The sequence below is a fragment of the Coenobita brevimanus genome, chromosome 65 (assembly GCF_032717465.1).
Source record: "Coenobita brevimanus isolate Jiangsu-jjx chromosome 65, ASM3271746v2, whole genome shotgun sequence".
NCBI lineage: Eukaryota > Metazoa > Arthropoda > Malacostraca > Decapoda > Coenobitidae > Coenobita > Coenobita brevimanus.
In genome coordinates, this window is record NC_137018.1 from 6842671 (window position 1) to 6857337 (window position 14667).

At 46.9% G+C, this 14667-nt stretch overlaps 1 protein-coding gene across 1 annotated transcript in view; it reads right to left on the minus strand.

The window, feature by feature from the left end:
• The window catches only part of LOC145404876 (uncharacterized), a 125536-nt gene extending 111104 nt beyond the window's left edge, over positions 1–14432 (minus strand). Inside the window, exon 1 of the mRNA XM_080276377.1 lies at positions 9893–14432. Within this exon, the coding sequence (XP_080132503.1) occupies positions 9893–14432 (4540 nt within the window). The remainder of the gene's footprint in view (positions 1–9892) is intronic.
• Between the last annotated feature and the right edge of the window lie 235 nt (positions 14433–14667).

Consider the following 14667-nt stretch of genomic DNA (forward strand, 5'->3'; position numbering starts at 1 on the left):
GAGATGGGGGAAGAGTTTATGTGTGTGTGTATGTCCAAGGAAGCAGATTAATATTCTTGCCTTCAATATAATCTTTGTAAATTGACCCTTGACCTAAAATTCCGAGTTGACCCTTGACCTAAAATTCTGAGTTTGTTTCCTCCATAATTCGTGTTCCGTCGATCCTTCCTTTCGTCGATTCATTTTTATTTTTCCTGTATACAACATGTCATAGGGTCAGGACTAACATTTTTTCCCAGTATTTACTACGCTGGGTGGTAACCATATAACCAAACCATACGTGCTCCGTACATGTCAGCAAGTGGGATGGTGGAGGGTTAGTGCCCCTCCCCGGGCAACAAATAACTCAAAGTCAAATGGCCATCCCTTAAGGGATTATGGTGTCTGGCAATAGATAGATAGATAGATAATCTTCGTAAACTAACTCTTCACTTAAATTTCAGAGTCTGTTTTTTTCTATTATTACAATTTTGCCTTCACGCCGCCCTCCCTCATGCACCCATCCATCATCAATCCACACCCAGTCATTCATCCATCATCCATCATTCACTCAATCATCTTTTCCCTTCCCACCACAACAGTTCTATAGCTGCATGTTCTCTCTCTCTCTCTCTCTCTCTCTCTCTCTCTCTCTCTCTCTCTCTCTCTCTCTCTCTCTCTCTCTCTTTCTCTTTCTCTCATTTTATTTTTCCCATCCAGTTTTTTTGCTCCTCTTCTCAGTTCCTGTTTTCCTTCTCCCTTCCCTCCAATCATCCCTAATTCCAGGTCATTTTCCCTCCCTCTCTCCCTTCCTCCCCACCCTTCTCTCCTTCCTCCCTCTCTCCCTCCCTCCCCACCCTTCTCTCCTTCCTCCCTCTCTCCCTCCCTCCCCACCCTTCTCTCCTTCCTCCCTCTCTCCTCTCCCTCTCCCCTAACTCATCTTTCCTCCTCCACTCAGTTTTTTCTTCCGGTTTTCTCCACCTTCAGTCCATAACATCCTCCCTCCTTCCTTCCATTCCATCCTCTCCCGTCCCCTCCCCCTCCCTCCCCTTCCTCCCCTCCTTCTATCCTTCTAAGTCATCTCTTCCTCATCTTCATTCCTCCATCTCTTCCTCATTTCTTCACTCCCTCCTTCCCTCTTTTCCTCCATTCCTTCTCCCCTCTTCTCCTCAGTTTCTCTCCTCTTCTCTCCCTCTCTTACTCTCATCCTCCCTCCCACAATTCCACTTTTTCTTTCCCTCTCTCTCCCTCTGTACGATCCCTTCCTTCCCCCTGCCCTCTCCCTTTCACCCTCCCTCTCCCCCTCACCTCCCCCTCCCCTCCTCACCTCCTCAATCACCCTTACCATTAAACCGTTCCCCTCTCTCTCTCTCTCTCTCTCTCTCTCTCATCCCCGTACTCCCTCCCCATCTCTCCCTCCCTTCCTCCCTCCCTCCCATCCCCTTACTCCCTCCCTCCCTACTCCCTCCTCTCCTTAATCATTTTACCATTACACTTCTTTCTTCATCCCTGCTTCCTTCCCTCCTTGTTTCTCCCTCCCTCTCTTCCTATATTTTTCCCTCCCTCTCTCCCCCTCTCCCTTTTTGCCTCCCCTCTCAATCATGCTTACCATCTTATCTTCCCATTCCCTCCCTCCCTCCCTCCCTCCCTTATATCTGTCCCACTTTATCCATTGTCCCTCCCCTCCCCTCCCCCATCACCCTTTGCGATCACACCATCCCTTCCTCCCCCACTTTCTCCCCTCCCGTCCCTTTCTCTCCCCCTCTCTCCCTCCCCCTCCCCCCTCCAACATCTATACCTTCACACCTTCCCCTCTTTCCCTCCCTCTGCTCATCCTTCATCTTATTCCTTCAAACTTCCTTTTCCAATCTTCCCTCCCCACTCACCCCTCTACTTCATTCTCCCCTCTTCACTCTCTCTCTCCTAGTACACCCCTCCGTTCCTCCCACTCCTTCCCTCCCCTCTCCCCCCCTCTCGTCTCCCTTCTTTGCTTTCTATGTTCCTTTTTGTAGCTTCTCTTCCCTTTTTCTTCCCTCATTCACTTCATATTTCTTCCCTTGTACCTCACCCTCTCTCACTCCCTCTCTTTTTCCTCTCTCTCTCTCTCTCTCTCTCTCTCTCTCTCTCTCTCTGTCCTTTCTTCTCCTCACTCCCCCCTCCTTCCATCTCTCCCTCTCTATCCCCCCTCTCTCCTCTACACTCCCCATCGCTTTTCCTCTCCCCCTCCCTCCTTTCTCCCCCTATCCGGCCCTCTCTCCCTCTCTCTCTCTCTCACCTCCTTCTCCGTCTCTTCCTACCCCAGTCCTTTCCTCCTTGCAGTGTCACTTCCACATCAGGTCATTTCACTTTGACCTCTTTTCATTGCACACTTTTCTTCATATCCACCATCCTGTGCAAAACCATCCGTCACTCACTTTCACCTCATATTCTCCATCCTCTGCCCATCATTTTCCTTGTCATCCCGCCATCCTTCCTTCGTTTTTCCTTCACTTCTCTCCTTCTGTCACCTTTTCTTTTTTCTATACCTGTCACGTACAAGACATTTTTTTTTCCTCTCTCTATTAAACACCTCTCCTGTCGTATTGTCGCTCAGTCTCTTCTCTCACATTGTCTTACTTCATCAGTATTTTCTTTCTCTTACCTCCATCCTTCATTTTTTTTTCTCTTCCCTCCATCCTTCATGTTTTTTCTCTTCTCTTCATCCTTCATTTTTTTTCCCTCCTTCCCTCATTTTCCATCTCTTCTCTCCTTCCTTCATTTTTCATCTCATCCTTCCATCCTTCATAATTCCTTCTCCTTCCATCTCCCTCATTTTTCCTTCTTCCGTCTCCTTCCTTCCGTACTTGTTTTTCACTCCTCCTCTTTGTAACAGTATCCCTTCCTCACTGTAATCTTCGCTCACTTTCATTATCTTCCTTCTCTCACTCTGGCTCGCTTCAATTCCCCTCATCGCTTCCTAATTTTCACCCTTCATTATTCTCCCTCTGAAATCAGTCTCCCTTTTCATTTCCTCTCAGTCCTTCCCTCATTTTCTTCCTTATTTTAATGTTTTCTCGTTCTTACCTCCTCCTCCTCCTCCTCCTCCTCCTCCTCCTCTTCCTCTTCCTCCTACTCCTCCTCCTTTCCTCTTTTGTTCTCTCTCTTCAACACACTTACTGCACCTGCTCCACATCCTTCTCTCTCTCTCTCTCTCTCTCTCTCTCTCTCTCTCTCTCTCTCTCTCTCTCTCTCTCTCTCTCTCTCTCTCTCTCTCTCTCAAAGCCCCCTTTTTCCCCCTTCTGTTTTATATCCTCTTCCCTCTTCTATTCTCCCCTCTCCTTTCTCCCCTCTCTGCCCCAGTCCTCTCCCCTCACCCTCCTCCCCTCTGTAATACTAAACTCCACAATTTCCATGCCTTAATGCTTTCCTCTTTCCTCTCCCTGTGTTTCCTTTCTCTTCTGATCTCTCTCTCTCTCTCCTCTCCTCTTTTCCCCATTTCTCTCTTTCTCCCTATGCCTCTCTTCTACTTCCCTCTCCAAATCTCTTCTCCTCTCTCTCCTCTCCTCTTTTCCCCATTTCTCTCTTTCTCCCTATGCCTCTCTTCTACTTCCCTCTCCAAATCTCTTCTCCTCTCTCTCCTCCCCTCTTCGCATCGCTTCTCTCTTCTCCCCTCTCAGCCCCCTGCTCTCTGCCCCTGAGCTGTCTCCCCTACACCACCAAACTCCCCAGCTACTCCCCTCTCTCTTTCTCCTCTCTTCTCCTCTGTCCTCTTCTTTCCTCACTTCACTCTCTTCTCTCCTTACTCCACTCTCCTAATCTCTCCTGACCTAACTATTCTCTCTCTCTCTCTCTCTCTCTCTCTCTCTCTGCGACACCACACCCTCCCCCTCCACGCCTCAACGCTCTTCACTAAACAAACACCAGGACTGAAACACGTGTACTCATACTTTAATCTTTTTACTCTCTTACTTTACTCTCTTTACTCTCTCACTTTACTCTCTTTACTCTCTACTCTCTTTACCCTCTTAACCGCGTGGTCTTTTATTTTTTATTGGTGTCTTCCTCTTTTCTTACTCTTTGTTATTGTTTTTATTTTTCTTAGTCTTGTTATTGCCTTTTTGAAGAGGAATCTGCCTTTTTCTTTGTCACTTATTCCTGTCTCGCTTTCCTCCTCCTCCTCCTCATCCTCCTCCTCCTGCTTCTCCTCCTCTTCCTCCTTCTCCTTCTCCTCCTCCTCCTCCTCCTCCTCCTCCTCCTCCTCCTCCTCCTTCCTTGTGTCTTCTCCCTATATTTCTTCATTTTTCTTCTGTTTTTCTGTTTCCCTTTCCTCTTTTCTCATTCTGCCCCTCCTCTCTGTTCTTTCTCTCTTCTCATGCTTTCTGTCCTATTCTTGTTCTTTGTTCCCTCCTCCTCTTTCTTTGTTCTGCTTTCTGTCTCTGCCATATACTGCCTTTCTGCTCCTTATCTTCCTCTTATACGTAAAGGATGATTTTTTTTTTTTCCCATCTTTACTTAATATTTGGTATTCGTTTCTGCCGTGCTCTCTCTCTCTCTCTCTCTCTCTCTCTCTCTCTCTCTCTCTCTCTCACCCTAAGTTCGAGCAAAGAAAAATTTCGTCACTACTTTATGAAGCGTTTTTACTTCCTTTCCTCCTCCCTTTTTTTTTTTTTTTTTTGCCATAATTTTCTCGATGCTAAAGTGAGAAAAAATAATCTCAAAAGTGTCAGAATTTCTGCCTGCCCGAGTTTATCATTGCAATTTTATTTTGAATTCTGGATCTCGAATTTATTGTTGTTATTTTTTTGTAAGTTGTCTCTCTGATATAATATTACGATTTCATTAGCATATTATGTCTACACTGATGGTTCTTTATGTTGTGTCTCTTTTCACTGTAGCTGCAACACACGCACGCAATTACACACACACACAAACACACACACGCACACACACATCTGTACACAGTTCTCTCTCTCTCTCTCTCACACACACACACACACACACACACACACACACACACACACACACACACACACACACACACACACACACACACACACACACACACACACACACACACACACACACACACACGAGTTCCCTTCGCTTCCCCTCCCAGCACACAGCCATAAACGCTCTCATATACGCTGTCTCTCTCACTGTCGCTTTTATTTTCAACCACTTCTTCCTGCACATGACCATTCTCCCCCCCCGCAGCCCCACCACCACTACCACAGCCACCACCACTACCACAGCCACCACCACCACCACCACCCCCACCACCACCCCCACCACCCCCACCAGCACCCTTCCCCTTGCCCAAGCAATTATACACTTTCTGCTACCACAACAGACAGCCTCCACAACCAGACTAAATCTCTCTCTGTGTGTGTGTGTGTGTGTGTGTGTGTGTGTGTGTGTGTGTGTGTGTGTGTGTGTGTGTGTGTGTGTGCGGCCAGTATAAGAGTGAGTAGATCCGCCTTAAAAATATTGTCCTTACTATACCCTCTTCACTCAAACTTGGCCTAAAATTGTCATCTCACCATTTTGATTGCTGAGTTGCAACAGTAGATTATCACTAGAGTATACTGCTAGTCATGAAGAAGTGTTAGGAAGATAATGCACGGCTGTAACCTTTTTGTTTTCCACTGAGCTCCGTGAAGTAATCCGCAAAATGACGAAAATCTGAGCCAGGTTAAGGTGAAAGGAGTATACTCATATGGGACTATAACTGTGATTTCCCCTTCGCTATCACGCTTGTTCAGTGCAGCCATAGCGGAGTATTTTTGCCTTTGCGTTTCACATCCATGCCTCCTCTGCGTCCTCGCTCACTCCTGTCTGATCTACCATTCTCATATATAAACTGCTACCATAACGAAACTTCTGCTTTACTCATTTTACTCTAACTTGGCCTAAAACTGACATCACTTATCTTGAATGCTTAGTTTTAACGAGATTGATACTAGAATATAGTGCCAGTCACGAGGATGTGCTGTGGAAAGGATGTAGAGCCGTATTATTGTCGTCTTCTGCCACGGAGCAACGTGAAATAAGCTAACACATACATACAAAAAGGAAATTCTGAGCCAAGTAAGCGTGAAAGAGATATTGTATTTGTTTCATCTCAGCGGTACGCCAGTCACTATTTTCACATTTATTTCTGCACTGCCATCACAGCTGCCTATTTCACTGCTTGCAAATCTACAGTGCCATATTTATCGTACTATAGTTTTTTCACCTTAACTTGGCTCAGATTTTCGTCCTGTTGTTGCTTTATTTCATGTAGCTCAGAATTAGTCAATACTGTAGCTCCACATTCTTTCCATAGCTCCTCTTCGTGACTAGCAATGTATTCTGGCGTTGATCTCGTGTTACAACCCAGCATTCAAGATGGAGAGATGTCAATTTTAGGCCAAGTTAATGTGATAAGAGTACACCGTGACAGTCCTTTGCTTCTACTTTTGCCTTATTTCAGTCCGACTTACTTCAGCCTCTATTCTTATATGTATTCAACCAGCAGTGCATTAAGTACGACCAGATCAACCCCTACCATGAACGTACCCTCAGCTCTTAGACACACACACACACACACACACACACACACACACACACACACACACACACACACACACACACACACACACACACACACACACACACACACGGTCGTTCCCAAGCAGTATAATGGCTTTAGAACTAACGTAAAATGCCAAAAAAATAATAATCACCATCACATTAACTGCTTTGTTGTATCTTTCCGTAACCCCTTTTCTCTGCCTCACTTCTGCGCCACCTTTCTCTTTTGCCGCGTAGGAGATATGGAGGCAGGTGCGTCTGTGTCAATCTTGTCACTTTGCTTCAGTTCCCCATTTCGTTAGCGCTAGAAAGAAAATGCGTCCCCCAAATACAGAGTACTAAAAATCGCAGTATCATTATTTACCTCTTTCATACGTAGCATTTTAGGGGTTTAATTTCACTACCCCCAGATGACCTTATTCAGCGTAATAAAGCCCCCTCCATAGAAAAGGGGTGAAAACAAACTCCCTTAATTAATCCTTTCAGTAAGAGGAAGTACCGGTATTTTTTTGGTTATTTTTGCTACCCTACAGGAGGCTTATTCAACTTTGCACCCTCCCTTCAAAGTGAAAAGGTTAGGGATGGCTTTGAATGAGGAGAAAAAAATGGAAAGTTGAAGTCCTATGCTTAGTTGGTCCAAAATGCTTGGGAACAACTAAATTCGAGGAAATTTTTAGAGCTGAATGATAACTTGGAGAGCGCCTAGATAAGTGTGTGTGTGTGTGTGTGTGTGTGTGTGTGTGTGTGTGTGTGTGTGTGTGTGTGTGTGTCTAAATCCTATCTCCCTCGTGAGGACAGGGTCCACCTGTCCAGGCTGAGATGTGGGCATCATCCAGCCCTTTTGAGTTATTAGAAGAGGCTGGATGACTCCGTCGCTGATGCCTGTCTAGGATGCAACACAGCAACCCCAAACTACTAAGCACATTATGGAGGACTGCTTTACACACAATCACCTGCGCCAGCAACACAACATACACTCCTTGAGAGCTCTGTGGGAAAGCCCCGTCTCGGCCGTGGCCTTCCTTAGGGGATTGGGACTGTTCGGCCAGACTGCGTAGGGAACAACTACTAGTACTATTATTACACCACCATTACCACCACCACCACAATTGCCACCACCACCACCACAATTATTAACACCATCAACATCACCTCATCCGATCCAGATCATTACAATCATTTACGGACAACCATAATTACCTTCATCACATCTGCCACCATCACCACTACCATTACTGGCACTATCACCTCTCTTGCCACTACCATAGTCACCACCATCACCACAGACCATTACCACCACTACCATTCCACCTGTTTGTACGCCCTTGCTCCGTTCGTGCAGCAACAGTTTCCAGTAATTGCAAGGAAGAGGCTATTAAGAGAGGAAGAAAACCGTGCCTGCCCCTCCAACACGTCTAGGCGTGTTGATAATATGGCCGCGTGATGTGTGTGTGTGTGGGCGGGTGTGGGCAAGTGGAGAAGGTTTTGTGCGTCTGGGTTTTTGAGACTGGAGACGGAAGGTGTTGAGCATCTGGGTTTTCTAGTGTGTGTGTGTGTATGTGTGTGTGTGTGTGTGTGTATGGATGGGTGGGTGGGTGGGTGTGGGTGTGGGCAAATGGGGAAGGTTTTGTGCGTCTGGGTTTTTGAGATTGTGGAGAGGGGAGGTGTTGAGCGTCTGGGTTTTCTAGTGTGTAATTCACCGGGTCGGTCAGGATCACTTGATGGTCGTGATCGTCAGCTTTTACCCTCCCGGAACGGAACTGAGAGCTCATATAGTCCGGTCTAAAGGCAAGGCTGTGACCTTCACACACGCACACACCCGTCCCCTTGCTCAAGGGGAACATTAACCACCCACTTCGTCAGTGAAACTTTTCTCAACCTGAGCGAGGCGCGAACTCCCGTCTACCAGATGGCAAGCGAGAACGCTACCACTGCGCCAGCGAGCGGTGAAATTAAATATTGCGAGGATTCGAACCAGCGCTTGCAACTGCGTGAGTACAGCAGCTTACCAAGTGTGTGTGTGTGTGTGTGTGTGTGTGTGTGTGTGTGTGTGTGTGTGTGTGTGACAGACAGACAGACCTACGGACGAACGGACGGACAGACAAGTGGAATTGTGTGCACAAGAGTGAGAAAGTATAAGACATGTACTTAAGGAGATAGAGAAGTGTCGCAGAATAAGGATCTTCATATATGCAGTGGAAGAAAAACTGAGGCACTAAAAGCTTTGTGGGTTGGGATATAAGAGCACAGAAGTGGATATAACAGCCGCACAATGGGGGCCTTCATGTATGAGATGTGAAACGTATGTGTAAGTGTGAGGGTCAGGGAAACGTTTTGTGAGGAGACGCTGTTGGGGAAACGTTTTGTGTATAGGCGTTATTTTCAGTCTGAGAAACGTTTTGTGAGTCGACGATGTTTTAGTTGGGAAACGTTTTGTGAGTCGACGTTGTTTTAGTTGGGAAACGTTTTGTGAGTCGACGTTGTTTTAGTTGGGAAACGTTTTGTGAGTCGACGTTAATTTAGTCGGGAACGTTTTGTGAGCCCAGGTTTATTTCAGTCTGGACAGATATACGATTTACATAACAGGGTTCTTTAAGTGAGCGGCAGATGAGGGTGGGATGTGAGTTTGGGAATTGTATATATAACTGGGAGAGGTTTTGTGAATCGTCCGCTCTATATATTATGCACTAGATCTGGACAGCTAGACTTTCATGGTTGCACTGATTGACTTTTTTGTATAAGACCTGTTATTTTTTTATAAGACATGTGTATGGAAATGTGACGACCTGTGAGACCTTTTATAAATTAAGTTTCTGAATTTGTTTATAAGTTTCGCAAAGTTGGATATTTATAGTGTGCAGTATACGAACTTGTAGATCATGCATGTTTGCAGGGATACGAACATACCTACAGTCTCTCTCTCTCTCTCTCTCTCCAAACAGGCTGACAAGTGCATGTAACATTTTTTTTTTTTATAAGGAAATCATTGTATGTATCCTCTTATTTTAAATTAGTCAGGCTAATCAACACATCTGTAGTCTTTATTACTGTCGAAGAAGGTAATCAGGTGTTTGTATTCTTTTAGTTTTGTAGTAGTAGTTGCAACCCGAGGCTCATCTGAACGTAAACCCAGTGGACTCCAGGCTGAAGTTACCCTAATCCTGCAGTCCACCATCATTCTTTTTGGAGGGATAGGGAGGGAACTGAGGGGCGTTTGTAGAACCAGGCATTGGTACCACCTTGTTATATCGGTGCCACCACATGAAGGCGTCCCTCTCCATCACCGTATTTTTGTCAAACAGGTAAATAAGTCGGTCAGTAAAGGAGGAGACCGGTAGATCAATAATTCAGTAATACTTACTCGTGCAGCATTCCTCCTCCTCCTGCTCCTCCTCCTCTTCCTTAGTGTCGGTGGCAGTGTTGGTAGGCAGTGGGGTGCTGGGGCTCGACCCGTACCCCGAATCTGCTGACTGGGACGCGTTCACTTTCCCGTCTTGCTCCTTCAACTCCTCAGGATGCTCAGACACCTTTTTCTCCGTCTCTCTCGCCTTGGATAACGTGCCTGTCTCGGGTACCTTATTTTCAAGCGGGGGTACGGAGATCTCTGGGACCGGAATTGTCTCTGGGATGTTTTTCACGGACGGGGAACGCTGGAGGGAGTGTATTTTTTCATCCCCAGACCCTCTTGGGGATGTCTTAGGGCTTGGGGTCTTCTCGGCATCAGTAGGTCTAGGTTTGAGGGGTCTCCTGGGCTTGTCGACCTTCTTCCTGACGGTACTGCCATCGTATTCGTCGTCGCTGTCGGAAGATGAAACAGACCTCGAGCGAATTGGCTTTTGCTTTCGGATCACACGTCCCTTCGGTGTCTGGGTCACCTCTCCTGTTGCTGCGTCAGATTGAACAGCATGTGGCTTCAGTTTCACCTCCGGGGCCTTTTCCTCGACTTTCTCATATCTTTCTTCCTCCTTTGGTGCGATCTTCTTTACTATCTGCTTCGGCTTCACCTCAGAGATCTTTTCCTCCGGTGTTTCCTGCTTTGTTTCCTCCTTTGGTGCAACTTTCTTCACTATCTGCTTGAGCTTCACCTCAGGGATTTTCTCCTCGGTTTTCTCCTGCTTCTCCTCCTCCTTTGGCTTCGTCGGACGCTTGAGTACATTTCTAGCCTGCAGGAACTGATCTCCCTGGTTGGCTGGAACTAACTGCTGTGCGGCTTGCTTTCTCCAAGGGATGATAGGCTCTGTCGGTGTAGGTGGCTCGCTCTTGTTGCTCTCCGTGGGCGCTGCTGTACTAAGCTTGACTGGCCTCTTCAGAATGTTCCGCGCCTTCAGTAGCTCATTAGTTATGTCCTCTTTCGGTGCAGGGGGAGGGACAACTTGACGAGGCCTTTTCAACGCTCTCTTCGCCGGTAATGTGTCTGGCTGGGTCCCTGCCTCCCGTCCCGTCTCGCTCTCATTCACCTCCTCGCGACCCATCCCCTTTAAGCTTTTGTCCTCCTCTTTATTTTGACCCTCGCTGCTCCCTCCTGCTCTCGCCGTGTTATCCTCTTTCCCATCTTTATTAAGGTCCTCCCTGGGTGCTCTCAAGGTGTCTTGTATGTTATCGGTTTTGCTGTCTGCTTTTGCTTTCTCTGCTGTCTCTTCCTTAAGGCCTTTATTGACTTTACTCTTATCCTCTGTTACTTTACTTTCAGGCTCTTTCTTATCAGCCAGTAGTTCCTTGTTTATATCATCAGGTGTAATATCCGATGCAGGTGTGGCCTTGGGAACAGCATTGTTGTCTTCCTTATTACCCTTTTTCTCGCTGTCCTTTATTATTTTGGCCTCAGCGTCTGCCTTTAGCTTATCCTCGGCCTGTACTTTAGGAGCCTCTTTTAAGTCTGGTTTAACCCCTTCTTTTCTTCTCGGTGTGCCAGATATTTTGGGCGCAGTATTGAGTTTGTCTGTCTCTTTACTCTTATCTATCGTGGTTCTGTCATGGGTTTCCTGCCTCCTTGTAACAGAGTCTTTTACTAACCGCTTTTCATTTTGTTTCAAGTCTAGTTTTCCACGTGCCTGTGTCTCACCTTTTTGCTCCCCTGTTTTCTCCTTCCCCAATCCTTTTTCCTCCGCGGTTTTCTCCTTCTCTCCTCTTTCCTCTCCTGTTTTCTCCTTCCTCAGTTCTTTTTCCTCCATGGTTTTCTCCTTCTCTCCTCTTTCTTCTGTTTTCTCCTTCCCCAGTCCTTTTTCCTCCCCTGTTTTTTCCTTCTCCAATCCTTTTTCTTCCACGGTTTTCTCCTTCTCTCCCCTTTCCTCTCCTGTTTTCTCCTTCCTCTCCTGCCTGAGGGTTTCCGAGCACAACTTCGTCACGTCAGGGTCCTTGTCGGCTGCTTCATCCCGCTCGGAGCTCTCCACTTTGACGGCTTTCTCATTTTTCTGTTGCTGGGTTAGGCACGGGAGCTGAAACGCCTTGTTTGTGCCCTGTTCACCTTTACTACCGAATTTGTCTGTCGTTACCTGTGAAATAGTGCCTTGGGTAAGAGATTCGCCTGAGTTTGTAGTGCCTGCAGATTTGGAAGTAGCTTTTTTGGTTACCTTCTTCGTGTCGACTGCGAGTGGTGTTTCATTTTCTTTCACGGCATCATCTGGACACTTCATTTTGTTTTCTTGAGCGCCTGGGCCCTCGAGGTGGGAAGGAGATTTTGAGACTTGTGTTGGAGAGGCGGAGGACTGACTCAGGAGGGTCTGCCCTGATGGAGGAGTCCCCTGAGAGGCACTGTGATGGAGGACGCCAGGAGCTGTGTCCTCAACCGACGTCATTTTCTTAATTTTCTTTTTGACTTTTGGAATCTTGGTGCTTTGTGTATCCTTGGCCTTGTCTTTGCCTGCGCAGATAGGAGGCAGGCTGGCACTAACTCCCTCCTTATTTAGCTTGACATCAGGCTGTTCTGTTTGTTTACGTGGTGTTATGGGCTCTTCTGTGATGTCATTTTTGTCCTCGAGTGCTGGTGTACTGAGAACGAGATCGGCTGAAAGGAGAGACTTATCATTTTTCTTCTTAGTCTTTGAGCTCTGTGGTGAGTCTTTCCCCTTCCCCTCTTCATCGTGTAATGCCTTTGATCCCTCTCCTTCAGCTGCTGAGTCTTTACTTTCAAATTCCGCTTGATCTTTTGTAGTCTTTGTTGCTCTAAATTTAGGAGGTTTACTTTTTAAAACAATGTCTGGAGAGAGAAGTGAGCTTTTATTCTTTTCCGGTACTTTACTCTTTGTGGCTAATTTCTTAACGTCCTCAGGTTTTTTAAGCACAGCAGTACCCTTGGCATTTTCATCATTTTCCTCGGCAGCCTGAGTTCTCTTATCCTCACTTGCGCCTTCTACAGGAGCCACTTTTTTCGTTTCTTTCGGTGCCTTCTCACAAGTCTCGTTGAGTAAAAGATCAGAGGGAAGGACGGGGGCCTTGTCTGTTTCTGCCACTTTTTCTTTGTCGCCGACTTTGCATGAGTCCTCTTTAATATCAGATCTTTCTTCTTTGCTTTTCTTGGAGCCTTTGGAACCGCGAGAAAGTTTTTTGGAGAGTTTCCTCCTAGAGCGCTTGGTCGACTCCTGCTGCCTGACGAACTTCTTAAGCTGTCCAACAATCGCTTTTCCCTTTTTCTCCGTGGCGGTGGGTTTACACTCAGCCTCATCCTTTCCCTTCTTAGATCCATCAGGACTTGCCTCGTCTCCCTTGATCAGCTTATCCATCTCCTCGTCCGATTCTATATCAACATCGGGGTGAAGGACGGCTGCATAGATAGCATCCTTCACCTCCTGCCAACTTTCCAGCTTCTCTTTGGTCTCGGCCGTGTTGGTGGCTCGTTGAAGGACCACAGCTGCATCATCCACTTTTTCGTCCCCGGAACTTGTCAGTCTCTCTGGGGTTATGAGAGTTTCTGGGGCCTCCTTAGGGGAAGTTGGGGTGGCTGGGGGAGTTTGAAGGGTGGAGCTGGCGGGTTTCTCAGAGGCAGGACAGGGGACAGCAGCTTGTGGTTTTGATTGGCTTTCGACAGCGAGTTTTGAAGGTTTCTCGGTTTTTGCGGTTTCATTGATCTGATTAAATCTCTTCTTAGCCGGGGATGGAGGCTCTGGCACTTTATACTTCTCCAGCAGCCTCTGAGCGATTGTCTGAAGGGTCTTGTTCTTGATCGTAAACGGGTCCTGAGGCTCGTCCTTCTCTCGTTTGATTGTCAGTCGAACCACCTGTCTGTTCCTCGATATCGATCCCTCCTCTTTGGATTTATCTGGCTTTAACCACTTGGCTCCTTTGGGCTTGTCTGTCACGTTGATGTCCCGGGTGTCGATTTCCTTTATTCGTGATTCCCTTCCCTTGTTTATCCTCGCCAGATACGCATTTGCATAGGACGATTGACCTCCATATTTCCCGGCAAACTTTCGCTCCTCCGGTTTATTGTTGCCAAAAAACGGTTTGGCCTCAACGGGGGAGTGAAGAGTGCCATCCCCATACCTAGACTTGTACAGAGGCTGACGACTCGTATTGTCACCTGAGTTATAGTTCTTCATTAAGGTAGACGTGTTGGCAGTCGGGAAATTGGCCGTCGTGGTGGACTTTTTCAGCTTACTGTATTCTGAGAGAGGGCTGGCGTCCGTAACGTTATCGGTGGAGCTATACCTGTTGAGCTGGTAATTGGTGGCGGACGTAGGTGTGTATTTAGACGCCAGGATGCTCTTAGCAGGTCCATCTTCAGGGATAATGTACTTAGAGCGGTAGTAGCTCGAGGGACTGTCGGCTGGGGAGTTACCTGTACCCCTGGTGTCCCCCGGAATGTACCTGCTCGCACCATAGTCCATGCCCATAACGTTGCCGCTGCTGTTGCTCCTGGAGTACCCGTAAGGGCCACTTTGGATGAAGTAGGGAGTGATAGGCATGGTGGTGGTTGTGTTGAGAGATGATGAAGAAGTTGGGGTTTATCTCTTGTTAGCTGAAGTTTTGGCTAGAGAAAAAAAAAAGTAAAGCTATTTCTTTTGTAGTTGGTGAAGATTTGAAAGAGGAAAAACGAAGGTGTAAAGATTTTCCTACTGCAGCTGTGAAATATTGCAAAACAGAGCCTCGTGTATGTGGTGCCTCTCTGTATTTGGTGAATAGTGGCCGGATGAAAATTTT